The 27,935-nt window shown below is 58.3% G+C and overlaps 1 protein-coding gene across 4 annotated transcripts in view; it reads left to right on the top strand.

The window, feature by feature from the left end:
• KCNH2 (potassium voltage-gated channel subfamily H member 2) overlaps positions 1 to 27,394 on the top strand; it is a 33,344-nt gene extending 5,950 nt beyond the window's left edge. For 3 of the 4 annotated variants that reach the window (XM_030933283.1, XM_030933285.1, XM_030933284.1), the window contains exons 3-15: positions 12,568 to 12,732; positions 13,804 to 14,247; positions 14,795 to 15,006; positions 19,466 to 19,894; positions 20,477 to 20,864; positions 21,193 to 21,392; positions 21,896 to 22,148; positions 23,278 to 23,471; positions 23,785 to 23,884; positions 24,461 to 24,733; positions 24,843 to 25,029; positions 25,297 to 25,474; positions 26,840 to 27,394. In XM_030933283.1, the coding sequence (XP_030789143.1) occupies positions 12,568 to 12,732; positions 13,804 to 14,247; positions 14,795 to 15,006; positions 19,466 to 19,894; positions 20,477 to 20,864; positions 21,193 to 21,392; positions 21,896 to 22,148; positions 23,278 to 23,471; positions 23,785 to 23,884; positions 24,461 to 24,733; positions 24,843 to 25,029; positions 25,297 to 25,474; positions 26,840 to 26,989 (3,173 nt within the window). In that variant the 3' untranslated portion in view covers positions 26,990 to 27,394. Of the gene's footprint in view, positions 1 to 12,567; positions 12,733 to 13,803; positions 14,248 to 14,794; positions 15,007 to 16,393; positions 16,898 to 19,465; positions 19,895 to 20,476; positions 20,865 to 21,192; positions 21,393 to 21,895; positions 22,149 to 23,277; positions 23,472 to 23,784; positions 23,885 to 24,460; positions 24,734 to 24,842; positions 25,030 to 25,296; positions 25,475 to 26,839 lie in introns of those variants that run through there. The other variant, XM_010379933.2, reaches the window with a different exon arrangement.
• The last annotated feature ends 541 nt before the right edge of the window (positions 27,395 to 27,935 follow it).

Below are 27,935 nucleotides of genomic sequence, written 5' to 3'. Positions count from 1 at the left end.
CATGGGTGCAGTACGGAGGCGGAGGTGAGGAATGCCTGTGCCACCCCTTGTTTCTGTCCAGGCCTTTCTCAGGGTCTCTGCCTGGGCCAGCCTTGGGTAGGGGGGAGCTGGGCAGGAGGTGGAGCCTTCTGCTGGCAGGCGCCGCCGTGGACAGCTGTGCTGTGTTGGTGCCTCTAGCCTTGCTCTGCGCAGTGTCAGGGCCTGGAGCCAGACAGCCCCATTATTTAGTTGCTGGGACTGCTGGGAGGTGGGGAGGCTAGACTGGGGGAGTGTGGGCTGAAGGGAGAGATACGAGGTGCCTGGGGCTCACTGGCCCTGTGCCCCTTGAAGTCAGGCCTGGGATTAAGGTGGAATTGGGGGCAGGGCCCAGTGGTGTGAGGCTGGCTGGTGGTAACATCCCCACAAGGCCCTGGGGAGGCACCCCGGGCAGCAGGTGCTGGCTGTGTCCACACCTGTGCTCCCACATCACCATGGGGGCTGTGGCTCCTCCTCTGCCAGTCCTCACAGAGTCCCTTCTCTCTGTCCCCTGCATCCTCTCTGCTCTTTGTTCCTGCCTCTGCTCCCTGCTTCCCTGCCACTGTGCTCAGCCAGCCTGACTGTGCCCATCTTCTCGGCTCCCCTCCTGCTCCCCACATCTCCCTGCCTTTGTCTCCTGCCTGCCTGGTTGACTGTCTGTCCCTTGGTCTTTATCTCCTCTCTGGTGCCTCCCCCTGTCTTCTTCCCTCACCTCAGCATCCCGGAGCCTTGCTCCTTGCCTCTCCCCCTCTCTCCCATTGTCCCCCACCCCTCGGAGCCTCTATCTGGAAGGCTCTGTCTGGCTGCTCATACCTCCGATTGGCCTGGCCTGGCTCCATGTCCCTGTGTCCCCGGGAGCTTGTGCGTGGGTGGGGACGGGGGTGTCTCTGGAGAAGAGTCTATTGGCTTCTCCACTCCAGCTGCAGGCCGGTTGCCATGGTAACAGGGTCAGAGGGCCCCCACTGCAACAGCTGATGCTGTGGCTGTTGGGAGGGGGTGGGGACCTGCTGTCCAGGCCTGCTCCCCAGTGCACTGTGCCCAGGGCCTCAGAGGTGGCTCCACACCCAGTGGGCTTCTGTCCCTGGCCTTGGACCCCAGCCTCCCAGGTGCTCTGGCAGGCCTCAAGCCTCAGACTGCCTTGAAATCTTCAGTACCTCCTGTGATCAGCCCCACTCCTCTGGGCCTCCTGTCCTTCTCCATCCCCCAAGGCCATCTGTCCTGTCTTCTTCCTTGCCTTCCTTATCCCTTCCTGTGCCCATTCCTTTAAATCAGATGCCCTGCTCTGTCACCACCACGCCTCACCTTCTCCCTCATGGCTGACCCCTCCCCAGCTCAGACACCCACTCTCTGCTTCTTTTCAGCTGCCTAGGTCTGAGCTGAGGATGAAAGAAGCTTTTCCTCAAAGGGAAGCCTTGAGGCTGGGAAGGCAGGTGGGACAGGGATTGGTGCATAAGTGGGTTTTGTCTTCTTGAGATAGGAGGTAGACGAGAGCGATCCCAGAGGACAGTGCTTAGACACAGGAGCACTTTTCCTGTGGGACTGAAGCTATCAGGGGAGTGCCCTTCATCCTGGGGACAGGGATGTTCCTATCCTTCTGGCCAAGGCCTGGTGCAGCCTGGAGACAGGGCCGAGTGGGAGAATCTGCAGGGCTGCCAGATGCAGGCACAGGGTCCCGGGGGTCCATGAGGGCCCTGCCTCTGAGCAAGTTGCCTCTTGCCCTACAGCACCTTCCCTCCACATTTCCCTTCTCCAGCTGGATCAGAGGCCTGTTGGAGGGGCTCCACGGGGGTCGTTCCTGAGCTGTGGCTGTCTGTCCTGGTCTGCTGGGGCTGCAGTCTTCCCATCCCAGGCCTGCTCCGGGGTGAGGCAAGCATGACACAGTTGAAGGGTGCTCTCTACTTCTCCACCCACCCTGGGGTCTGGAGAGTGTTGGGAGGGCGGCTTCTCCGTGTTTCGTCTTCTGCAGCCCCCAGAGAGGAGCTATGTAAATATTTGCAAAGAGCTGTCTGGGATGGGAGCAGAGTTTGATGGTGGCCTTGGGCTCTGGGGAGGGGGGCTGTGGGGCAGCAGAAGGGCCAGCTTGGGGGTGTGAGATGCAGGGAGACTGGGCCTCTTTTCTGCCCAGAGGTTGGCTTCCTGGGTGGGGTGATTTTGGAGGTTCCAAGAAAGCCCTTCACGTGTCGGTATTTCCCTGAAGGGTTTCTGAAACTCCTCCCTTAGAGAACTTCTGCGTTTAGAATGCTCCTTTTTCTTTAAAAACACGTTGTCTCTCATTGTCCCTTCCCAGTATAGAGACAAAAAGTATTTAGCCCTTTAGTGTGAGGGAGTTTAACAGAACTTCCCTCCCGACGTGGGCAGGAGGGCAATGGGAGTCAGGGTCAGTAGAGGAGGGAGGGCTGCTGGGACAGGTGATGAATGTGGGGGGCTCCCCTAAAGTCCCCTCCATCTCCTTAGTCCTGCCCATGAAGATCTCTATGCTGTGGCCTGTGGTTGGCCTCAGATAAACCCCTCTCCTTTTTGGGTGCTTGTCCAGGATGAGAAACACCTTTAGGAGGAAGGCAGCGTCTTCCCCTTGGTCCTCCGCCTCCTGCAGTGCTGGAGAAGTTTCCCTGTCTGTCTCTCCACACCAGGCCTTGAACTCTGCGTGTGGAGAGCAGCCCATCTGCTTTGTTCTGTTGTATCTGTGTGCTCAGTGCACAGCGGGAGCTCGGCACATGTTTGCTGAATGAATAAATGAATGGGGTGGGCAGTGTGCTGTGTTGCAGGAGCCTTTCCTGGGAGTCAGGTGACTTGGCAGCAGTTTCCAGCTTGGTTACAGACTTGCTGTGTCTGGGAGTCCTCTAGCCTTGCTTCGTGTTGAGGACATTGTGGGGCACAGGAGCGTCTGGGGGCTCCCAGCTTCTTCACCCTCAGAGGTGGACTAAGGAGGATGGGGTAGGGGAACAGAGTCTTAGAGCTGCCACAGAGAGCACAGCTGAGGTGGGGGTGATGCCACCTGACCAGCAGCACAGGGCACTTTTTATTGTTGTGACTGCACTTTATAGTTTGCAAACTGGGGAGCCGTGCTTTACCTCAGGTGGTCCTCATGGCCCTGTGAAAGGCAGGATTCCTCTCCATCACTTTACGAGAGGGAAGTTCTTGCTTAGAAAGGCTGAGGCACTTGCCCAAGTTTACCCAGCTGGCGGGTGCCTGAGTGGGAACCCGAGCCTAGCTGTCTCCTCCCTGCCCAGTGTGGAATGCCACTGCACCAGCTTTCTTGCCTCCAGAGAGCCCTTTCTGGGGCATGATGGGCTCAGGGCCTCAGGAAACTTGGATTGTAGCTGGGGTCTGCAAGCCTCCATTCCTCGTTTGCTAAGTGGAATCATAGCACCTGTCCCTGAAGCACTTTGGGGTGTGAGGGTGTTCCTGGAATGAGATGACAGACACCCACAAAGCAGCATGCAGTGCCAGAGCTCATTCTCCTCCTCATGAAGCAGGGTGTCACCTAAGTGGCTGCAGCTCCTAGCCCATGCTGTTGCAATTGTGGGAAATGAGCCTGATCCAGGGCCTCAGCACCCCTGCTCCTACGGTGCACCCCGCCCCACCCTGCACCCTGCCTGCCGCACCCCCTCCCTCCCAGCAGGCTGCTGCTGGCCCCGGGTCCTGCCTCTCCCCCAAATAATTCAAACCACAGAATTTGTGTTATTGCTTTTTCCTTTGTCTTTCATTGTATTCTTTCCTTTTCCCTTTTATCTCACTCTCCAGTCTCATTACCCTCCCCATAGGCAACCGTTCAAATGTACTTACTGTGAATGTGTGGCTTGCATATGTCCTTGCAAATGTGTATTTTGTCTGGATATATGCATATAGATTTAATTTATGTAAATGATATTGTGCTATATGTTGTATTTTGGTGTTCGCTTTTCTTACTTGGGAATATGCTTTAAGTCCAGCTGGGTTGCTGTTCGACGTCTTGTCTGTTGCTGCGTATTCTGCGGCGTGTGGCTGCCGCGCTTCACCTGCCCACTCTCCCGGGGAGGGACCCCACAATGTCTCCAACTCCCAGCCACCATAAATGAAGCTATAGTGAATATCCTTGGACATGGTCTCTTCTGGACTTGGGTGAGGATGTCTGTGGGATACACGCCCGGGAGAGGAATTGCTGGATCGCGGGACATGTGGACACTTAACTAAGTACTGCCATGCCTGTCATCACCCTCCTTCTCAGAGCTCGAGATTCCCATACCCGCATATCTCTGCCACTCTTGACATTATCTACCTTTCTAAATTTTGCCAATCTAAAAGGTGAAAGTGATTTCTTGTTGCTTTAATTTGCATTCCTTTGATTTCTATTGAGTCTGAGCATCCCTTCGGCCTGGTAGCCTCTTGGGCTTACTTTCCTGTGAATTGCCTGCTTATGCCCTTTGCTCATTTTAATTTTGATGTCGCCGTCTTTTGTCCTTGTTGATTTGCAGGGGTTGCTTGTGTACTCTAGAGATACAAATGCATGCTGTGAAACGTTCAGTGTATTCCAGATTTTAATTCCTTATTGAACTGGAAAGAGATGTTGCAAATATCTTCTCCCATTCAGTCTCTCTTCAATTTATCCAACAAAGATACTTAACTTTGATGCAAACAAAGTCATTGATTTTTAGCTTTGTTTGTACTTCTGAAGTTTCTCTGGCTGCAGAGGGTCTCCATTTTCTTCTGTTCTCTTAATTGTTTTGCTGTTCTCAGTTAGGTCTATAATCTATCCTAAGACTACCTCGTATGTGGTGTCAAGTAGGGATCGAGTTTTATTTTTTCCATGTAATGTGCCAACTTTCCCAACGCATCTAGTAAACAGTCTGTTCTTTTCCGCTGAATTGTGGGGCAGCCTTTATCAGGTTAATCTCCCACATAGCCATGACTCTGTCCCTGTGTTCTCTGTTCTGTTCCAAATATTTATTTACTGGCTCTTGCATTGATACTAGCTTAACAAAAACCTATAACCTTCCATATGTCTTAGTGTTTGCTGAGGCGAATCCTCTGTCTTTGTTCTGTTTTTTAAAGGTTGACATAGCTATTTGTGGATCTCCCTTGTTCTGCATAAACTTTATTTATTTATTTTTTGAGATGGAATCTTACTCTGTTGCCTAGGCTGGAGTGCAGTGGCATGATCTCGGCTCACCGCAACCTCTGCCTCTTGGGTTCAAGCAATTCTCCTGTCTCAGACTCCCGAATAGCTGGGATTACAGGTGTGCACCATCATACCTGGCTAATTTTTGTATTTTTAGTAGAGACAGGGTTTCTCCATGTTGGCCAGGATGGTCTTGAACTCCTGACCTCAGGTGATCCGCCCGCCTTGGCCTCCCAAAGTGCTCGATTACAGGCATGAGCCACCGCGCCCGGCCTCCCTTTTTCTTCATAAACTTTAGAGAAAGTTAACTGAATTATTGGAAAGAAAACGCCCACTAGATTCTTGATTGGAATTAGTTTGGTTCTATAGATTAATTTGGGGAGAACTGACATCTTTGTATTTGTCCCACTCGAGAGCCTGGATTGTCTCTCCATTTACCAGATCAGTTCTGTATTTTTTGCTAGTTTAAAATTTTGTTCCCCTTTATCCTGATTCCAACAGGGTTCTTGTGCCTTAGTCAATTCCTAGAAACTTAAGAGTTTTTGTTGCTATTGTAAAAGACGTATTGTTTTTGACTATATTTCCTAATTGCTGTGTAGAAAAATGCTTTATATTTTTGCGGGCTGATCTTGTTTCTCGCAACCTTACTGAACTCTCTGATCTAATTAGTTCTAATTGTTTATCTGTTGATTTCTTGGTGGTCTGTAGGCAGGTGACCCTGTCATCTGCAAATGATGCCAGTTTTCGCTGTTTGTTTGGATCATCATCATGTGTTTTGATGCTCGAATGTTCCAGCTGACTTTTTGGGGGTTTTTCATTAGCACTTGTATCTGTTTGTTGGGGCTTCACAGGGTCCTGTGTGTGTGTGGGTGGGGCGGGGGGTGGGGCAAGTCAATGAGGAATTATAACTCTTGGGTTTAAGCTGTGGCTCATGGCAGAGCTGGAATTGGGACAGGGCTTTATCAAGGCCTTACCAGGCTCTCTGGGGTATGCTAGGAGCTGAGACAGAGCACAGACCTAGAAGCCTACAGACCACTCACTAGAGGAGACCCCAGAGTGTCCCCTGGTGGACACTGGCAGCTGTGTGCACCTTCACTGCCCTGTGGCAAGCTGTGTGTGGGGTCACAGTGAAGGGGGACTGAAGGGGACTGAGGCTCAGAAGTCTCACACCTGGTGCAGTTCCTGCTTTCGCCACCTTCCCTTGGGTGGTCGGCCTCTGTGTTCCATGAAAACTGATGACCACGTTGAATTTTGCTTCATCAAAAAGGCACCTTAATTCCCATGGTTGCTCCATCTGCTGTCCAGACTCAGGCTGGAGGGCACCACGGGCTTGAAATGGGCAAATTCTGTTGTGAAAGGGTGGGCTGTGCCCCTGGATCTGGAAAGGAGCTGAGAGGGTCTGTCCCCACCTGTCATGACTGCAGATCACCACCCCTGAGTCCACCCTCAGTTCTTCTGCAACTGCCAGTCCTGCCCTGGCCTCAGGGCTCTGACCCAGGTGGACGGGGAAGCCCGGCCAGTGTGCAGTGGCCTTCTGGACCAGGGGCATTGTTTGGAAGAGTTCTCCAAGAGCAGCGTCCATGGGGGTCAGACGGAGCAGTCAAGGAAACTTTTCTAGAGGGGATCCTAGAAGGCTGGGGAGGGGCTGGAGGGAAGAGGAGTGGGGGCCATGGGGAGCAGGAGGGAAGGGGTGAAGCTGGGGCGCAGCTGCCCGGGACTCACGTGCCTGTGCAGGGATCTGTGGAGAGCTGCTTCCTGGCATCAGCGTGCCCTTGTTTCACCTTCCCAGGCTTCTCAGCAGGAGGGCAGGGGGTGGGACTTCCAGTTCATGCACCACCCGAGAGGCAGAGCCGGGCCCCAGAGCTTTAGAGAAGCTAGAGGACAGAGATCTTCTGAGGCCATTGCCATGGTCTGGGGCAGAGATGGCTCAGGCATGCCACATGCAGTGGATTTGGATGGGTCTGGAAGACTACAGAGGCCCCCGAGACCCTATAAATGATCCCATAGATTGCTGGCTGGGTCTCAGGCTGGAAGGGGTGGTGGAGGAGTCTATCTGGAGATGCTGCTTCTGTGGGGTCAGGGTCTGAGCTTGGGGCCCCTCAACCTTGCCCTGCATTTCCCAGATCCTGGAGGCTGGAGCTTAGGACTGGTCTCTCTCATTCACCACACACACACGCGCATCCACACGCACACTGTCTCTCTCTCTCTCCCTCTCCCTGTCTCTCTCTCCCTCTCTCTCTCATTCACTGGTTGGCCTCTCAGGCTCCCTAACTCTGTCCCCTGGGCCTGCAATGTCCCTGGCCTTTCCTAGGCCCCTGGCTGCCCATGAGAGCTGTGTTAGTGACACGGTGGCCCCCTGCCAGGAGCGGCTCCTGCTGCATCTTCCTGTCGCCGCCACCAGGCTAAATATAACCTGACACTGCACAGCCCTGGGCGGCTGCTCCGGAGACAGCCTCTCTGCCTGGGGGCGGACAGGCCGACTGGAGCCCCAGCCTCCTGCCCTCAGCGTGACTTTGGGCCTGTCCTGGGCACAGCTCCTCCTGCTCCGAGCGAGGCAGGGAGGTGACCAGGTTGAGGATGGCTGCCTCCCTAAGGTCACCTTCCCTGCAGGGACCCAGCACCCCGCCTTGTTAGAGCTCTGGATGCTTCCACAAAGCCATCTGTCATCTCATCTGGCACCCAGTGCAGGAATCACTTGTCCCCGCAGTACCCGCAGGGAGCCTGAAGCTCAGGGAGGTGGGTGACCTGCCCACAGCCAGCGCAAAATAGAGGGAGCCCAGGAGCCACCATGGCTGGGGCAGAGTGGCTCGGCTCCCTGGGGCTCCTCCACCTGTCTGCCTTGTTCCCTCTTCTTCCCTCTTGCCCCGTGCATCGAACTGGGGTCCTGTTGGATGGGTGGTTCACTGGGGGCAGGTGCCAGGCGTGTCTTGTTGGTCATGGTGGCTCAACACTTCACATGCATGGATGTGCTCAGTGATTTGCAGAGGGCTGGGAAGAGCTGCCTGGGAAGAAGCTGTGATAACACCTCATTTACAGAGGAGAGCACAGAGACTCTGACCCCAGAAGGTGCCCAAGGCCACTCAGGGCCATCTGCATCCTCTTCTTCCCCACCTGGTGCTCACATGGGAGATAAGGCCTGTCCCTGCCACAGCTAAGTGTGGCTCCTGCCTGGGGCCTGGTCTAGGCCAGTGGTGCCCAGAGGTAGGGAATTGGGTGGAGCCCCTGACCTCAGATGGGTTGGGATGCTGGGCAGGGACAGTGCCCCCCACCCCAGGTAGACTGCTGGGTGTGGATTGGCACCAAATGAAAGCAAGTCGGCGTTGTGTTCTGAGAAATGATGGTCACCTTCTGTGGCAGCAGGATGGCGCTGTATCTGCCGCTCCGGGAATGTGTCCAGGACTGGCTCTCCTGCTCTGCACTGAGCTGCATGGCCTCTGGAGGCCTGCTGGGTGGTTGGCCTGCCTGCCTCACCCGGGCCATTGGGCCCAAAGGCATGGGGGTTCTAAGGAACCATGGAGCCTGTGCAGGGATGGTTGCGTCCATGGGTGCCTCCCCTTTCAGAGGGCCCAGGAAACAGGTCTGGGCCAGGCAGGGGGTACCTTCTCACCCAAAGTGAGATGTCTTCAGCCAGCTCTGGGGCTGAGGCTGGGGTGGGAGTGGGGTTGGGGCTGGGACTAGGGTGGGAATGGGGTCAGGGCAGGGTATTCTGGCATCAGCCACAGGAGCCAGGCTGGCCCTGGGGCCTCTCATTGCTAAGCTTCTTCCACCCTTGTTTGCCTCTCTTCTGTCTCAAGCTTATGGAGACCTCAAGCCAGGCTCTGAGCTTCACTATCTTAGGCCATTTCACCCCCACAGCCCTGGGGGGTGGGCAGGATCACCCTGTGTTGCAGATGAGCGCCCTGGGGCTCTGGGCTGGTAAGTGACTGGCCCAAAGTCATTCTAACGCAATGTGCAGAGGCCACCTGACTCCACAGCCCATGCCCCCTCCCTTTGAGACTGGGAACTCTCTCCCCTGTTGCACCCCCTCCACCCTCCTTGTCTGTCCTGGCTGCCCCCTGAGTGCTCCAGTGTTGGCTGCCTCGGGAGTGTGGGCTGTGCCTGCCACGGAGTGGCTCTCAGCGGAACTGCAGACTGCAGCAGCTAGGTCCTTCGTCTCTGTCCTGGGGAGCTGGGCCACTGGCAGGAGCCAGGGGGAGTCGGAGGGAGAAGGGAGCAGAGCGAGGGCCTAGGGGTCTGGAGTAGGTGGGCACTGGGGCAAATGAAGGCACTCCCACCCCCCCATAACCCAGTCAGTGGTGGGATGGCGTCTGACTGGGAGGCCTGGCTGAAGAGCTGGGAGCAGGTGATGTGGCAGTTTACAGAAGCCCCAGCTGACCCGGCAGGGTGGTCGGACGCAGTGCCTCCAAGAGCCCAGGCCTATCTGGGGCCCCACTTTCCTTCCTTCCACATCCCCTTGACGATCGCTAGATCTCCCCTGTCTCGGCCCCTGCCTTCAGGCAGGGCTCCAGTTCACATTTTTGGAATAACCAGGCCTTTGACAGGGTTATTTTGAAAGGAAAAATTTCTTGAATCTCGACAAAGGAAGAGGACCAACAGACACTCCTCTCTCTCCCTTCTCTCTCTCTCTCTCGTGTTTAAGTGTGAGGCACAGGCTTGTGCTGCGAGGTGGTGTATACCTAGAGTTTCTGTGACCCTGGCGAGGGGTTTTGAGATGTGGGGTCCAGGACTAGGTGGGCTTCAGAATGCCATTCTGGGCTCACTTGCTGAGCAGCTTGAGCTGAAGAGGGGACGGGGTGCTGAGGTCTCAAGGTTGGAATTTCCGGGGCCCTGTGCTGGGGACAGAGCCTCCAGCCCATTCTGAAGGTTGGGTTCATCTTGGCTCCAGACTCTAGGTTTCTCTGAGGCAAGCTCCCTGGTGAGGACTTAGGTTCGAGGGCCTGGCTGGCTGTGGTCCCTGGGGTGGTGCTGGGTCTCCAGGGCTAAGGCTCCCTGATCTCCGGCCTCTCTTCAGTCCTGATGAGGCGCATCCCTGTTCAGGCCGCTGCCGGCCATCACCATATTAGGGCATAAACTCCAGGCAGGCTGTCTGGGTGCCAAATGGTCTCCAGCTGGGCCCAGCCCCCTGCAGCTTCCAGCACCACAGCTGTGTGTCAGAGGCCGGAGGTCAGGGGACAAGAGTGGCTGCTGCAGGGAGACCCAGACAGAGCCCTGGAGCTCAGGGCCCTTGGGCAGAGCTGTGAGCGTCTGGGATGTGGTGAGTGGAAGGGCTGTGGGGTGGGGCAGAGAGCCCCTTCACCTAGTGCCATCCTGTTTAAGCTGGTTTCAGAGGACCTCGTTCCCCTAGATGAATCCCCAGCTGGTTAGAATCCCTGAGCCTGGCCAGCATCTGCTGTGCATCAGGCCCTTCCCACCTGGCCTGCTCCCTGCCTCCCCAGCACACAGCCCCTTGGCCTCACTGACAGGCTTCAAGCACCAGCTCCAAGTCCCAGGGGTGGCGCCGCCTCCAAGTTACCGGCCTCTGTTGCTGGCCTCTCCCTTGACTCATAGCACCACCACCATCGCCCCTGCTGTGGGTTTGAGATCAGGAGTAGGGGTGAGCCAGGGAGGTTCTGGGAGGTAGAAAGGTGAGGAGAGGCTGGGTGTGGTGGCTCACACCTGTAATCCTCGCACTTTGGGAGGCTGAGGCAGGCAGATCACTTGAGGCCAGGAGTTCGAGACCAACACAGTGAAAACCCTGTCTCTATCAAAATATACAAAAGTCAGCTGGGCGTGGTAGCATGCAGCTGTAGTCCCAGCTACTTGGAAGGCTGAGGCAGGAGAATCGCTTGAACCTGGGAGGCAGAGGTTGCAGTGAGCCAAGATCATGCTGCTGCACTCCACCCTGGGCAACAGAGTGAAACCCTGTCTCAAAAAAACAAAAAAAAACAAAGGGAGGCTGAGTTGCTAAGATGGAGCGGGACTGCATGGTTCATCACCCTCGCCTCTCCCCCATGCCTGCAGCCTCCCTGTCAACATGGCCTGTCACTGTCACCACCAGCCAGTGCTGGCCCCAGGGCGTATGACTCTAGGCGCTAGGCACTGCGGTAGGGACGGGAGACACTGGGAGGCAGAGAAGACAGCTGAGCAGAGGGGGAGCCGAGAGGAAGGAAGAGGCTCCCTAGGGAGAGTGGGAGATGAGGAGCCTGCCTGGTGGGTCCCTGGGGGGCCATAGAGGAGCTGGAGCAGGATGTTAACTGCCTTCTGGTTTCATTAAGGACTTCCTGTGAGCAGGAGGTTCTGAGCTTGGTCTTAGGTGGAACTGAGTGCTTGGCCTAAAAGGGGCTCCTTCAGAAATCAGCATGGGAGGGCGTGGGGCCCATGTGCTTAACAGGGAGCTGAGGGAGACCAGGTGCACTTGGCCTGGGGGACTGACCTCATCTGGTACAGGTCCTTTGGTGGACAGAGAGAGACTAGAAAAGAAAAAATCAAAGATCAAGAGAAATGCGAGGCGAGGCGAAGATGAAAGATCTAGAAGCAGTGCTTCTTAGACTTCTTTGGTGAAGGATCAGTTTTCTTTAATGCTAATATGTTATAGGCTGGTACATCTGTGAAATACAAGAGCACATGCGTGGATATTATGGCGATGCCAAATTGCTGTAAAGTTTTTGAAACTCTTGCTTTCAACGTCTGTCCTTATCTTGTGTGCTGACACAACGGCTGGTGCTAATCTAGAGAGAACAGAGACAGAGACAGATAGTAACAGCTAACCGTCTGTAGTGTGCAGCATACGCCAGGCATTGCCTAAGCACTCAGCATGTGCTGACTTGGTTAATCTTTATAACTCGTAAGAAAAGAATTATATACACTATGTGTATCACAACATCATTGTGTACCCCATAAATATGTACAATTATTGTGTCAATTAAAAAGTTAAAAAAATTTTTAAAAGAAAAAATTATTCTTCTTCCCATTTTATAGATAGAAAAAATGAGGCACAGGGATGTTAAATAATTTAGCAAAAAATGCATAAGTGATTAAGTAGCAGATCCAGGCTATGAACCCAGAGATCGTAGGCCTTAAGTCTGTGGACTTAAGCACTGTGCTACAGCGCCTCATGTGAGGGAAAGGCAGAGGTGCTGGGAGGATATGAGGAAATGAGATAGGGAGGAAATGAGATCAAAGAGGGGAAGAAGGATCATAACCAGGATGAGAGAAAGTGCACCTAGGAAAGAGCTAGATAAATCACACAGGCAGAGAGAGGGGTAGGGGAGTCTAGTAGCAACAAGCTGGGGCAGACAGATTGAGGGGAGCCATAAGGGTGGCAGGCACATGGCCGGGTGGGGGATCAGGACGGGAGATCCTGGAGAGGAAGGGCCATATGAGGAGGCAGAAGTGGAAGGGCCCACTTGGGCTCCAGGCTTTCTGCTCTGCCCACTGAGAGGGTGCCAAGGGAGCTATGTCCTCCCACTCCACAGGGAGCTGCTTCCTATGTCTGGTGGATGTGGTGCCCGTGAAGAACGAGGATGGGGCTGTCATCATGTTCATCCTCAATTTCGAGGTGGTGATGGAGAAGGACATGGTGGGGTCCCCGGCTCATGACACCAATCACCGGGGCCCCCCCACCAGCTGGCTGGCCCCAGGTAGGTGTACTTGCTTTAGGGCAGGCTCAGGGGTTCGTGGTCTTACTTCTCTGGGGCTGTGAGCTGTCGGAGGTCAACACTGTGCAGGAAGGGAGGATGTAGTGGTTGGGTGGGGGGGGGGTCCCTTTGGAGGTGGGAAGTGAACCCTGTACCCTGAGGATGTGGCCTGGTTCCCCTGGCCCAGGATGGACATATGGGGGTGGAATGGCAGGGCCCAGAATCACAGGTCCTTGGCATGGGCTAGCACCGTTTCCTTAGCCTCACCTATAGGGCTTCCGATCCCAGCATCCCCTGGGAGTGGTCCTCTCTCTAGTCTGGCTTGAGCAGCCCAGGGGTGGGGAACATGACCACCTGGGAGCAGCTCCTTGACACAGTAGGAAGCTGTGTCCCATGGACTCAGCTCTGTGTAGTTTCTGCCATCTGGTCCTTGTTCATGGACTGGCCAAGTTTCCTGGGGGTCTGGGCTAGCTGAGGAGAGGCTTTGAGGGAATGCCCACCTGGGCTGGACCATCCCCTTGACAACAAAGGCTCTGAGCCTCCTCCTCTGTCAGGACGCCCTCTGTGGCTTAATTTTAATCTTTCCCTCAGCATCATGACGAAAGTGCTCACCTCCTGGTTTCTCATGCTCTAAAATGACAGTGTCAGTAACACTGGCCCTACCTGTTCATCGGATGCCACCCTGAACGGCAGGGCCCCTGGCATTGCTTCGCCCACTTAGGCACAGGCCCCACCCACTGGCTATGTGACCTCCAGAGAGTGACATGACGCCTTTGTGGCCACACTTCCTCATGTCTAAAATGGGGACGCTGACACCCAGCGGCCGGTGTGGGAGACAGGGATGATTTATGGAATCCGCCCTGAAGTGTCGCTTCAGATACGGCTTTTTATGATGACTGGATTCTAGAATGATTTTTGAGACTCGAGGTCAAAATATTGTGCATGGGAGCGGGGATGGAGGGTTGCCCGTTCCCCTCTTTCCCTTACCCAGCGGCTGGGGCTCTATTTCTCAGGCCTTGCCCACTCCAGGGCTGCTCGCGGTCCCCACGGCCACATGTCTCTCCTCTTCCGCAGGCCGCGCCAAGACCTTCCGCCTGAAGCTGCCCGCGCTGCTGGCGCTGACGGCCCGGGAGTCGGCGGTGCGGTCGGGCGGCGCAGGCGGCGGGGGCGCCCCCGGGGCCGTGGTGGTGGACGTGGACCTGACGCCCGCGGCACCCAGCAGCGAGTCCCTGGCCCTGAACGAAGTGACGGCCATGGACAACCACGTGGCAGGGCTTGGGCCCGCGGAGGAGCGACGCGCGCTGGTGGGCCCCGGCTCTCCGCCCCACAGCGCGCCCGGCCCGCTCCCATCGCCCCGCGCGCACAGCCTCAACCCCGACGCTTCAGGCTCCAGCTGCAGCCTGGCCCGGACGCGCTCCCGAGAGAGCTGCGCCAGCGTGCGCCGCGCCTCGTCCGCCGACGACATCGAGGCCATGCGCGCAGGGGCGCTGCCCCCGCCACCGCGCCATGCCAGCACCGGTGAGGGCGCCACAGGACCAGTTCCGCCCCAGTCCACGCTTTCTCGGCTGCCAGGCTTGCTGCATTCTCGGCCCTCAGCTTCCGACCTTTCCACTACGTCCTGGGTGCCTGGGAGATGGAAATCCCATTAAGCACTTATTTAATTCCATTAAGTGGCCTGTTGCGCTATTAAATGTCCATTCATCCCATTACATTCTTCCACTCCCAGAGCCCTCGTGGGCCCCTGGAGCTGGCTGTCCCGGGACGGCCTGGAGCAGGGATGCCCTGGGCAGGAGATGCGCCCGGCCTTGGAACACCACCTGGCCCCCTGCCTGCCAGTGTCCTGGGGCAGACCGTTTCCTCTTCCTCTTCCTGCTCACAGGGCTGTCTCCTGGCTGTTTCCTTAGAGTGGTGTGCGGGGTCTGACCTCCCTTGTTTCTTGTGACTCCCCTGGACTCCCAGGGACTCCTGACTGTGCAGGGCCTGGTCTCCACTCTTGGTCTGTGGGTGGCCTGCCTGGTCTGGGGCCTTCGGCCTGCTGGCCTGACCATGTTGCCTCTCCACCTAGGGGCCATGCACCCCCTGCGCAGTGGCTTGCTCAACTCCACCTCAGACTCCGACCTCGTGCGCTACCGCACTATCAGCAAGATTCCCCAAATCACCCTCAACTTTGTGGACCTCAAGGGTGACCCCTTCTTGGCTTCGCCCACCAGTGACCGTGAGATCATAGCACCCAAGATAAAGGAGCGAACCCACAATGTCACCGAGAAGGTCACCCAGGTAGGTGCCCAGCGACTGGGCTCTCCTCTCACCTTGGAGGAGCTTGGAGAGGGGGTGGGAGTGGGCTGTGGTCCAGAGCCGGGTGGAGGGGGCTAGCCAGTGAAGGCCTCTTGGAAGGAGGCAGACCTGAGGACTGGGGTTGGCGATCTATTCCAGAGCTGGGGTTGTGGGAGAGGGGACAGTCCCAGAAGTTCTGGAGAGGGGCCTGGAGGGGCCTGGGGAAGGGCTGGGGACAGCAGATGGGGAGGATTGGTGGATGGGGTGTGTGCCTTCAGGGCACAGAGTGAGGACAGGACAGTTGAGGCTGGGGGCATGAGAGGGCCAGTAGCAAAGGGGGAAGGCGGCCTGAGGGACATGAAACGTCTGGCTGCAGGCTGTGTGAAGGGAGTACTAGGGGCCACGCCAACTGGGAGGCTTCAAATGAGAAGGGGTCACAGAGGTCAAGGACAGGAGGGTCCTGATTCTTCTAGGCCAAGGTGATGTGCCAGGCAGAGGGTGGGCCCCAGTCCTGTGGGGATGGCCAGGATGGCCTCGAAGGGCCCAACTATGTCCCGAAAGCATGGGAGAAGCAAGTTTTCTTCTCATGGGGAGGGGATTGGATGGTGGTTGGTACAAAGATATAGGTCAGGTCCCTGAATCCTGGACCAGAGAAGACCCCTCAGCCTTGGAGGCATTAGCCAGCCTGGTCTTCTGTCCCCTCCTGGGTTTGGGGTCCTCCTGGCAGCAAGAGGACCTGCGACCCCTCCATGGCCTCATCCACCCCACACCTTAGCCTTTGGGGGCTAGGGGTGGGTGGGTTAGGAGTGTGGATACCTGCAGTGAGTGAGAAGCCTGGGATAATGTGGGGGACTCCTGTCCCAAGCTGTCCCCTTCTGCCCCTTCCACAGCAGCTGCCTGGGTTGGCCCATGTGAGGGAGCTGCCCTGCTACCTTGGCAGCCTCCTGGCCCTGCTCCCATCGCCTGGCTCTCTGGGTCCCCGCCAGGTCTCCAGACCATTGGCTTTGACTCCAGAACATTCCCCCTTGCCCCAGGCCCTTATCTGGCCGCCTCCCCCTCTCTTCCTCCTCCCTTGCCTCTCTCTTGGTTCCCACCTGAGCCCCTGGCATCTGCCCTGCTCCTGTCCTTGCTGCATGTGCCCGTGAGTTGTGGTGGGTCTGTGCATGTGCGCCTGTATGTGTCGGCAGGCATGTGTGTTCCTGCCAGTCACCAGCAGTCTCTCCATCTCTAGGTGTCTCTGTCTGACTCTGGCTGGCTCAGCACTGGACCGGCTGGGCGGGGGTGTCAGGGAGACCATTAATCTGCGGTGACAGGCCCGGCTGCTGGCGGAGGGGGTGGGGCTCAGGCTGCGGGAGCGCCGCTGCAGGAGCCCGGGCAGGCTGCCGGGGAGGGGGCCGCTGGCCGGGCACCGGCGGGGCGGGGGAGCCCAGTGTGGCGGGGTGGGGGTGGGGAGGAGGAGGGGCCGGCTGGAGGAGCCGAGGTTCCGAGTGCGGCCGCTACTGGGCTGGCGGGCGGGCAGAGCGCGGCACCCTGGCAGCAGGGCCCACACCACGGGGCCATGGGCAGTTCGAGCCAGGCAGGCTGCTGTCCATGCTTACTGCCAGGGTGACCCCAGCCCCGGGGCCCAGCCCCAACCACCCTGGCTTCATGCCAGAGGTTGCCCTGGCTGCCAGTCGGCCAGCCTCGGGGGTACAGCCTGGGCTGGGACTGCTGCTGGGGTGCAGGTGAGGCACTGGTCGGGCCCTCAGGCCCCAGGGCAGGCAGGCTGCAGGGTGCCAAGTCGTCCATGGCGGCCCCAGCTGGGAAGGCGAGCAGGACAGGGGCTCTGTGGCCCAGGGCCCAGAAAGGCCGGGTGAGGCGGGCAGTGCGCATCTCCAGCCTCGTGGCCCAGGAGGTAGGTGACACCCGGTCCTTCCTCTTCTTTCTGGGGCTGGGGCACTGAGACAGGTGGCTGGCCCGAGGGCTCTGGCTCCAGGCTGGGGAGAGGGCTGCTGGGAAGCAGGAGGCTTTGGGAGCCATGGGGCCTGGCCCTGCTCACCCGCGCTTGGCTCCTGCTCTCATTCCCTCCCAGGCTGGGCTTACATAGTTTCCCTTGCCGGGACTTCCCCTCCCCTGTGGCTGCCATGGCCCACAGTCCTAGAGCTCAAAATGCAAAGTGGGGAGATGACAGGAATGAGACGGATGCCCAGAGAGATGGTGGGGAGGCAGAGTGGGGAGAAGGAGCCCAAGGGCAGGACCGTGAGAAGCCGGCAGGCAGCAGCTGGGCCTGGCATGGAGGCACTGGGGCTCCCTTGCTCTATGTGCTGGGGTTGGACCCGGTGGGCAAGGGAGGCTTGTGCTGTTGTGGGGAGTCGAGGAGGCTGGAATATGCAGAAGCCACTGTGTGGGTGGTGAGGGTGTGCTGAGCTGAGGCACCTGGCTCATCTCTTCATGGACGGCCGACGCGTGGTGGCTGGGCCATGCACTACTCCGTTACCTCCTGGGAGCCATCCAGCAGCTCTCTTATCAGAACCTGGGGTGGGCTTGGGCCAACAGTGGAGGAGGAGTGGGAGGTGGCTCAGGGCTGAGTCTGGGAATCCCATCCCTGCCCCTGCCGCCCCACACCTGAGCATTCTGCCTTGTCTCATACGCTCTTTCCAGCTGGGGGACAGGTACAGGTAGGTCTTCCCACCCACAGCTGAGGAGCCAGGGTTTGACTTAAGCAAGCCAGCTTCAGTATTCTATAGGACAACAGGCTTGGGGGGACAGACCTGGCCCAAGGCCATAGGTGAGCTGGTGGCTGAAGAGCTGGGACTGGCCCCTGTCAGGACGAGGTGTGCCCCGTGCACGTGTGAGTTTGTGCCCTGGGGCAATGTTGCTCATGCTGTGTGCAGACTCAGGGGTAGGGTAAGGTCACTGCTGTTAGGGGTGGTCCTGACACCTCCGCCCAGAGGCTTGACCTCTCAGGCACAGAGAAGAGTCCTATCCAGGGGCAGCTACCTTCTTCGGCCCCCTTGTCAGCAGGGGCCTGGCTAGTTGTTTTTTTTTTTTTTTTCCCGGTCCCCACTTGATCACTGAAGGGATCCCCACCCGTAGGCAATTGCTGTCTGCCTTAAGGAGCTGGGCACGCAGCAGGTAGAGCAGAAATGGAGCCTGGGAGCCTGTCCATGTGTTCCCTCCCTGCCCTAGGCCTCAGCTGCTCCTGCAGCCCATCTGGTACCTCTGGAGGCCCTGTGTCCACCCCAGGGTGGTCAGATCTTTACGACCCGTCTTAACTTCTAGTTATTTCCTCTAAGGAAATGTTCTCCAAGCAGTGCCATCTGTGAAGGTGTCTTGGGCAAGCCCAGCTTGAGTATGAAGGAGTCTTTGGGACTCACCCACTATAGCCTCCCCAACCCAAAAGCCTGAAGCTGTGGGGGCCTGGGAGTTGGTGCTTCTGGGAGCAGGGCCAGCACCTCTGGAATTCATGGGGGCTGGGCAAGGCCTTGGGTTCAGCTGGCTGCCCAGGGATGGCAGGGAGAGCTTGGGGAGGGGGCTTTTGGGTTGAGCTGCATGTCTGAGAGAGGATTCTAGGGAGACCCAGAAGCTTCTGGGATTGTGGAGAAGCTGGCCGGAGCTCTTCTTAGTTTGCCTTGGGAGCAAGAGGGATGTGCGTGCTGTCACTGGGTCTGGATGGCCAGCCTGCCTCTGTCTGATGAGTGTGAGTGTGGAGGAGGCAGAGTGTGAGTGTGAGCTGGTACAGGGGCTGTGTGTGTCACTGCTGAGCAGTCCCTGTGTGCACATCCCTCTGTATAAGTTGGGTGCCATCTCCTCTCAGCTGGGCTAGGTCTTCTTTGTCCCTTTGTAAGAGGGTGGGAAGATGAGGACTGTGGGCTGTCCCTGACCTGTGTGGAGAGGGGTCTGAGGGAGCGAGGTATACAAGTGAAGGGGGGGAGTGTCTTGGTCTTTTCTCATCCTGGAAGCCAAGGGACCCAAGACTGATTGCCTGGTGTCCTCGGGCCTGTGGCATGAAGACAGGCTGGTAGGAACTGCAGTGACTACCAGTCAATGGACTGGGACTATGGCTCCTGGGGCCGGTGCCTAGGCTGGGAGCTGTTGTCCTTGGAACCCTTTCTGGTCTGAGACTATGGCGTGTGTGGTTGGGGGTGTGGGCCAGTGTCTCAGTCACAGCGGCAGGTCTGCATCTGCATTGCCGGTGGGGAGCAGCACTGGGTGTTCCTGCTGAGTGTCCTGAATCAACGTCTGCCGGGAACTGTTGGAACTGTTTGGAGCCAGTCCTGTGCTGTGTGTCATTTTGGGAACCATGATGCCCAAACCTGGGGGTGGCCGTTTGCTGTGGTCGCTTGGCTGAGGGGTGGACATTCTGAGGGAAACATTTTTGGCCTTCTGCTCACTCTGCTTGGCCCCGGCAGAGATGTCATTGCTCCTGCCCCCGAGGTCCCGTGGCCTGCCTCACCCATGCTTCCGCCTTCCCCGTGTGCAGGTCCTGTCCCTGGGCGCCGACGTGCTGCCTGAGTACAAGCTGCAGGCACCGCGCATCCACCGCTGGACCATCCTGCACTACAGCCCCTTCAAGGCAGTGTGGGACTGGCTCATCCTGCTGCTGGTCATCTACACGGCCGTCTTCACACCCTACTCGGCTGCCTTCCTGCTGAAGGAGACGGAAGAAGGCCCGCCTGCTACCGAGTGTGGCTATGCCTGCCAGCCGCTGGCCGTGGTGGACCTCATTGTGGATATCATGTTCATCGTGGACATTCTCATCAACTTCCGCACCACCTACGTCAATGCCAACGAGGAGGTGGTCAGCCACCCCGGCCGCATCGCCGTCCACTACTTCAAGGGCTGGTTCCTCATTGACATGGTGGCCGCCATCCCCTTCGACCTGCTCATCTTCGGCTCTGGCTCTGAGGAGGTGGGGTTAGCAAGGAGGCAGGTGGTGCGGGGAGAGGAGAGGCCAGGAAGGTGGTGGGAGGTAGTGGGGTGGAGAGGGTGGCGAGGAGGACAGAGAAAAAGAGAGAGAGAGAGAGAAAGAGAGAAAGACAGTGGGAGAGAGACATGGTAGCAAGGCAGCTGCAGAGGCATGGTGGGTACCCCAGCAAATCTATGCTCCTCTGCTCCATACAAGCTCCTCGCAGGTTGCAGAGGGCCACACAAGACACCTTTTTTTCTATTTCATCCACCCCAAGGGGCCATTATTTTGTAGCTACACCAAAGTGCCCTAGAAGCTGGTGGGAGTGGGCAGGCACCCTAGAGTGATCACTGCACCTTTCGGTGCCCCTGTTTCCTCATCCACACTATGGGGGCTGCCTCGGTCCCAAAGCTAGCAGTAAGATTAATGAGACACGTGTGCTGGGTCCAGCGTGGGCTTCAACTCTTAGGAGGAGGTTCTAGGATGTCTTTGGGGATCTGACCTCTGATGCCTGCTCTGAGGGCCACAGCACCTCCCCTCCTCCCTTGCCCCGTCAACGGAGTGTGCCCCTTCCCTGTCCCCCAGCTAATCGGACTGCTGAAGACTGCGCGGCTGCTGCGACTGGTGCGCGTGGCGCGGAAGCTGGACCGTTACTCAGAGTACGGCGCGGCCGTGCTGTTCTTGCTCATGTGCACCTTCGCGCTTATCGCGCACTGGCTGGCCTGCATCTGGTACGCCATTGGCAACATGGAGCAGCCGCACATGGACTCCCGCATCGGCTGGCTGCACAACCTGGGCGACCAGATAGGCAAGCCCTACAACAGCAGTGGCCTGGGCGGCCCCTCCATCAAGGACAAGTATGTGACCGCACTCTACTTCACCTTCAGCAGCCTCACCAGCGTGGGCTTTGGCAACGTCTCTCCCAACACCAACTCAGAGAAGATCTTCTCCATCTGCGTCATGCTCATTGGCTGTGAGTGTGCCCAGGGGCGGGTGGCGGGGAGAGCCCACGGTGGAGGAACCCAAGTTGGAGGAAACTGAGGCTGCTAGCCGGGCCAGAGTGAGGACCCTGGGACTTAGAGACTCCAGGGGCCACCATCGTGACATGGTTTGGGGGCTGGGTCACCAGGGTGGGGACTACTGAAGGGTGGGGTGTGCTGGAATGCAGATGTACAAGGGCATCTTGTGGGCATGTCGATGCTGAGACTGAGACACTGACCTGGTGTGGGGCCTGAGCAGGGTCCCTGTGGGTGGGTGGGGTTCCCGCAGAGGCTGACAGCCCCACGTGCCCACGCCCCCAGCCCTCATGTACGCTAGCATCTTCGGCAACGTGTCGGCCATCATCCAGCGGCTGTACTCGGGCACAGCCCGCTACCACACACAGATGCTGCGGGTGCGGGAGTTCATCCGCTTCCACCAGATCCCCAACCCCCTGCGCCAGCGCCTCGAGGAGTACTTCCAGCACGCCTGGTCCTACACCAACGGCATCGACATGAATGCGGTGAGGCCACTAGGGCGTGGCCAGTGGGTGGCAGGCTGGGAAGAGTAGGGTGGCAGAGGGGAGCCTCTTGGCACAGCAAGCAAGTCTCAGGTGGTCACAGTCAGTAGTAAGAAGGACCCTGGAGGCGTGTTGCCCCTTTTTGTCCATGAGGAAATGGAAGCCCTTGGAACCCCTTCTCTGGAGAGCTCCCCTTTTGCGGTAGGAGCTGTATATCACATAGGCGAAGGGGTGAAATCCTTATGACAGCCCAGGGCGGGAATGGTCTCTATGCCTTACAAATAAGAACATGGAGGTCTAGAGCCCAAGGGTGCTCAGCCAGGGGTGGTGAAGCTGGAGTGGGGTTTCAGGTCCTTCCCGTGACACTGGGCCACCTGATGCGTCTGAGGTCTCCCACGCCTGGAGAATGAGATTTCCCTGACATGGAGGGGTGGAATGGTGGAGTGGAGTGTGGGTTGGGGGGTCCCAAGGGAGGGTGTGCTGAGCTGCCCCCACCCCACCCCCAGGTGCTGAAGGGCTTCCCTGAGTGCCTGCAGGCTGACATCTGCCTGCACCTGAACCGCTCACTGCTGCAGCACTGCAAACCCTTCCGAGGGGCCACCAAGGGCTGCCTTCGGGCCCTGGCCATGAAGTTCAAGACCACACATGCACCGCCAGGGGACACACTGGTGCATGCTGGGGACCTGCTCACCGCCCTGTACTTCATCTCCCGGGGCTCCATCGAGATCCTGCGGGGCGACGTCGTCGTGGCCATCCTGGGTATGGGGTGGGGGGCGGGCACTGGACTGGAAATGCCCTCTGCAGCCTCGAGAGGTGTGAGCCCTCTGAATATGCAGTCACTGGGGCTGTGGACCTGGGACTGCCTGCAGGGTCACTGGGCTCCTTTAATTCATCTGAACTCAGGCCCTCCAAGTGGGGCCATGAAGAGGAGCCCCATGTGGGGTGGGGCTGCTGAACTCTGGGGTTCCCAGATTCTTCCCTTCAGGATCTACCACAAGCAGACACTTTTTGCTTCCTTAAAGTAGGATCAAATCTAGATCCTCCAGCCTGGGCAGTAGAGGAAGAAATGCTAGCCTGGAAGCTGGGCATTTGGTTTCACTACGGGCCGTGTGGTTCCCTGCAGCCTCATGCCCAGCCCCATGACATATCCAAAGCAAAGGGAGTCCTGCCCCCTCTCCCCACTTCCTTTCTACCCTGCGGGTGCACAGTGGGTGGGTTGTTGGTGTGTCTGGACACTGAGGACTTCCTCCCCTCTGCCTATCCTTCCCTTGGCCCTGCGTGCCTCAGGGCAGATGGAGCAAACTCTTTCGACCATGGTTTATGGTGGGACATTTTAGATTTTGTTTCTCAGCTCTGTACAAACACAAATACACACTCCCACACAACTAAAATCAAAGTTTCACTGCATAACACTGGGCCTTATTACATGTGGTACATTCTAGCATTTCTGTTCTGTGCTGTGCTAAGCTATACTACTGTATGTTCTTTCAGTAAAAAAAAAAAAAAAAAAAAAAAATGCTGGTTTTGATTCACCACTGTGTTCTGATCTTTGGTTTGAAGAACATTGCTTACAAGGGTGCAGTGATTGGCTGAGAGGGTGTTTGGGAAATGGGGTTTGTGGTAGTCCTGCTGGCTGGGTCTCATTTGCTGGGAGACCCTGGGCTCCTGGCCCCTTCTGCCAGCCCCTCTGGCACTGTCCTGCCTGCTAGGAGCTGAGGGAGGGTGGGCTGGCAAATTGCTTCCCTGGTTGTGTGGGTTGGGGGCCAGCTGGCAGGCGACCCAGCTGAGGGGACGTGCTTTGCCTGGGGTGGGGATGCCAGGAGAAGGTGCCTGCTGCCTGGGTGCCGCCCCCCGGGGCTGAGCTCCCTGTCCTCTCCATGGCCTCCAGGGAAGAATGACATCTTTGGGGAGCCTCTGAACCTGTATGCAAGGCCTGGCAAGTCGAACGGGGACGTGCGGGCCCTCACCTACTGTGACCTACACAAGATCCATCGGGACGACCTGCTGGAGGTGCTGGACATGTACCCTGAGTTCTCCGACCACTTCTGGTCCAGCCTGGAGATCACCTTCAACCTGCGAGATGTGAGTTGGCTGCCCTGAGCTGGACCCCGTCCTCCTGCTTCCAGCTGCATGGTTGCCCCTTTGCTGTGTGGCACTGAATGTGATGCTTCTCCGTCTCAGTTTCCCTGTTTGTCAAATGGTATCATGGAGCAGGCTAGAAAAGTCCCACACTCAGTCCTTGCCTGGGGCGGAGGTCACACTGGGGGCAGGGAAGGGTTTCCCCAGAGCTGGGGCGCCCAGCCCTACTTTTTCTGTGTTAAGGAGGGAGCTTGGGGCCTGACCCTGGTGGGGCAGGAGAGCACCGAAAGGGCCCTGATACTGATTCTGGTTCCAGACCAACATGATCCCGGGCTCCCCTGGCAGTGCGGAGTTAGAGGGTGGCTTCAGTCGGCAACGCAAGCGCAAGCTGTCCTTCCGCAGGCGCACGGACAAGGGTGAGGTGGGGGAGGGGAGGAAAGGGGAGGGCGGGGCCAAGGTGAGGCTGGGAGCTGGAAGGCGGGGCGGGCCCTGTCTGCTTTACCCAGGCCTCAGACCTTCCCATCCCTTCCTCCAGTGTGCCCACTCCACACCCCAGCTGTCCAGATGCTGCCCATCTTTCAGGGCCCCTGCAGCTGTCACCTCCTCCAGGAAGCCCTCTTCCACCCTCCAGGGCAAGCCTAGGGTTTTTGGACCTCACAGGGCTGTGGTCTCTGAGCGCTGCCATGAATCGATGAGGAGGAAATAACACAGGACAAAGGAGGGCCAGGGAGCCAACAATGGGGCTGAGGCCCCGCAGTCCCAGAGATCCCCCAACCCCCAAAGCACCATTACCGGTGCTTGGGCAGTCAGGGGGTCCTGGGAGTTCTTGGTCGGCTTGACAGTGGGTGCAAGATAGCAGAAGCAGCAACTGGGGAGAAACCAGGGCGTCCTGCCCAGTCCTCTCCCAGGCTCGCTCCTGTTCCCTCCTCCATCCTTGCCCCCTCCTCTCCGCTCCCCTCCCCTCTCTGAGGCCCATTCTCTGTTTCCCACAGACACGGAGCAGCCAGGGGAGGTGTCGGCCTTGGGGCCGGGCCGGGCGGGGGCAGGGCCGAGTAGCCGGGGCCGGCCGGGGGGGCCGTGGGGGGAGAGCCCGTCCAGTGGCCCCTCCAGCCCTGAGAGCAGTGAGGATGAGGGCCCAGGCCGCAGCTCCAGCCCCCTCCGCCTGGTGCCCTTCTCCAGCCCCAGGCCCCCCGGAGAGCCGCCGGGTGGGGAGCCCCTGATGGAGGACTGCGAGAAGAGCAGTGACACTTGCAATCCCCTGTCAGGTACTCCAGGCGCGTGCAAGGGAGGACCTGGGTGGTAGGCGAGGGAGGACCGGGTGGGGCAGTGGCGGGGCATCTACCCGGCTCACCCGGCTCTGCTTTCCGGCTGCAGGCGCTTTCTCGGGAGTGTCCAACATTTTCAGCTTCTGGGGGGACAATCGGGGCCGCCAGTACCAGGAGCTCCCTCGATGCCCCGCCCCCACCCCCAGCCTCCTCAACATCCCCCTCTCCAGCCCGGGTCGGCGGCCCCGGGGTGACGTGGAGAGCAGGCTGGACGCCCTCCAGCGCCAGCTCAACAGGTGAGGGAGTGCAGGTGGGGTGTGGGGGCATGCCCTGGAGTCTGGTCCAGTTCCTGGCGGCAGTGTCTGGTAGAGGGAGAGGGCCTGTCTGTGCGTGCAGCAGCTGGATCCCCTTCTTTCATTCCCAGCCGAACTGGGGGCTGCCACACCTCTAGCGCAGAGGGCCTAGGTTGACCAGCTGCCCCTCCCCCCTCCTCTTCCCCACTCCCGGCGGAGGCTGTCACTGGTGTCCCCACTTCCCTGAGCATCCCCTGCTTCCTGCTCCAGGCTGGAGACCCGGCTAAGTGCAGACATGGCCACTGTCCTGCAGCTGCTACAGAGGCAGATGACGCTGGTTCCGCCTGCCTACAGTGCTGTGACCACCCCGGGGCCTGGCCCCACTTCCACATCCCCACTGTTGCCCGTCAGCCCCCTCCCCACCCTCACCTTGGACTCGCTTTCTCAGGTAAGCTCCAGCCCTGCTTCCTCGATGTACCCCTACCCACTTGTTCCCCGATTCCAGCCCAAACCTGCTTTGCTGCCTTTCTACTGGGCTCTGTGGCCCAGCCTCCCTGAACCTTGTCCTGCCCTCCTCCCATCCCTGTTCTCCTGGAGGAAGGCTGCCTCAGGAGCTGCAGGCTCAGGGTAGGGCAGGAGAGTCCCCTGTCCAAAGCCCCTAGACAGCTGGGTGCAGGGAAACTGTAGGCTAAGTGGCCCGCAGCTTCATTCCCCTAGTGTCCACAGCCTCCACCGCTAGACCCCTGAGCATCACCTGAAGAGCCAGCTCCAACTGTGGCGCCTGTGTCTCAGCCATGGGTGCTTTCCAAGGAGAACTGACTGAACCTGAGGCCTGGAGGTGGAGGCTGCATGCCAGAATGTCTAGAGACAGGGTCCCAGGTCCCTTCTGTGAGCGACACTCCCTGGTCTCACTCTCCTGCCCATCTTTGCCTTTGGCACTGGCTGTCACAGGGTCATCTTGAGGGTGCCTGGCATTTCCCAGGGTGTAGAGGTCAAGCCTCCAGGGGAGGACTTTCTGGGCCTGCTTTGCCCCCTCTGTTAGAGATGGGCCTAGGTTGCCCCTTGTCCTCTCCCGGGTGGACCTGCATGTTCCTGGCCTCTGCAGGATGGCGGTGTCTGTGCCACCCTCTGTGTCCATGGGGACTCCTCTGGCTGCCAGAGGCGGCCTGGGATCTGCTCCCTCCCCCCTTCCCTTGGCATCCGCTACCCCCTCCCATATGCTGCCGGCTCCTGTTTGCAGACACCAGGGCCCACGTCAGCAAATGTGCCAGTCTCCCTTCACAGCCGCCCCCGCAGAGCTCTCACCAGCAGACGCTCAGCACCCACAAACCCCTCCCGCCTGCCCCAGCCCTCTCCCTGGCCTTCAGATGCCTGGCCGTCAGCCTGCCTCTGTTTCTAGGTCTCCAAGTTCTTTCTGGATTGCAGGAAAGAATCTTGTCTCTTTTTCTGTCCCAGCTTCTGTCCCAACACAGAGGCTGCTTATTCCAGGTTGGGTTGGGCTCAGCGGCCACCTATCCTCAGGAAGAGACAAGGGCCTAGGGTTTTCCCTGCTCCCAGCTCTCTCATTTGGCTCCTGCTCTTGGAGAATGCCTTTCTCTACTTCCCACCTTGGTGCCTTCCCTTGGTGGCCCCTGTCCTGCTCTCACTACCTTGGCTCTTCTCCTTGTCCCCTCCAGCTTCTGTGCCCACCTGACTCTCCTCTTGGCCCTGCTATCCTCCTGTCCAATCTCTGTCCCCAGCTTCTCTTGCCCCTTTCCGTCCCATTCCTCCTCCTCCATGGCCTCTTTGCCTGCCCATGCTGTGTGTATTGCAGGTTTCCCAGTTCATGGCGTGTGAGGAGCTGCCCCCGGGGGCCCCAGAGCTCCCCCAAGATGGCCCCACGCGACGCCTCTCCCTGCCGGGCCAGCTGGGGGCCCTCACCTCCCAGCCCCTGCACAGACACGGCTCAGACCCGGGCAGTTAGTGGGGCTGCCCAGTGTGGACACATGGCTCACCCAGGGATCAAGGCACTGCTGGGCCGCTCCCCTTGGAGGCCCTGCTCAGGAGGCCCTGACCGTGGAAGGGGAGAGGAACTCGAAGGCACAGCTCCTCCCCCAGCCCTTGGGACCATCTTCTCCTGCAGTCCCCTGGGCCCCAGTGAGAGGGGCAGGGGCAGGGCTGGCAGTAGGTGGGGCCTGTGGTCCCCCCACTGCCCTGAGGGCATTAGCTGGTCTAACTGCCCGGAGGCACCCGGCCCTGGGCCTTAGGCACCTCAAGGACTTTTCTGCTATTTACTGCTCTTATTGTTAAGGATAATAATTAAGGATCATATGAATAATTAATGAAGATGCTGATGACTATGAATAATAAATAATTATCCTGAAGAGACTCCAGTGGTGCTGGGAGGGTGTAACTGTTACTTGCTGTATCCTGTGTTCATGTCTGGACATGTACAGGCGTGCCTGCGCAGGAATCTGGGTCTGTCTGCATGCCCAGGCCCACAGGGCTGCCCCTATATCTAGGTCTGGGTGTGTGCAATGGGGGTGCTCCCTGGGGGCTGACACAGGTCATCTCCAGGGAGACAGAATCTTGTCTCTGTAGGGCCCTGGATTCAAGATAACAACCCCCTGGACCACATGCATTTAGAGGCAGTCCTGATGGGACACTGACCTGGCATCTAGCCCTTGAGGGCCATGTGCCTCTGCTGGGCAGGGCACCCTGGCTCCCACAGCAGGCTTCACACTGACTGTGGAAGCAGCCCTGCACTTGTCTCCCTCACCTGGTTCCTGAGCTCACGTTGACCCTAACCTGAAATTGGTCTGAGTCCTGGCCCCACCCCCACCCACAACTTAGCCTTTTCTTGTCCAATACAACTGGGCCCTGGCCACACTAGTGACCCCAGCCCTGACCAGAGCTCACTTGGTGTCTGG

The sequence above is a fragment of the Rhinopithecus roxellana genome, chromosome 6 (assembly GCF_007565055.1).
Source record: "Rhinopithecus roxellana isolate Shanxi Qingling chromosome 6, ASM756505v1, whole genome shotgun sequence".
Taxonomy (NCBI): Eukaryota; Metazoa; Chordata; class Mammalia; order Primates; family Cercopithecidae; genus Rhinopithecus; species Rhinopithecus roxellana.
The sequence above is the reverse complement of the archived record's forward strand: the minus strand, read 5'-3'. Positions and strand labels throughout refer to the sequence as shown.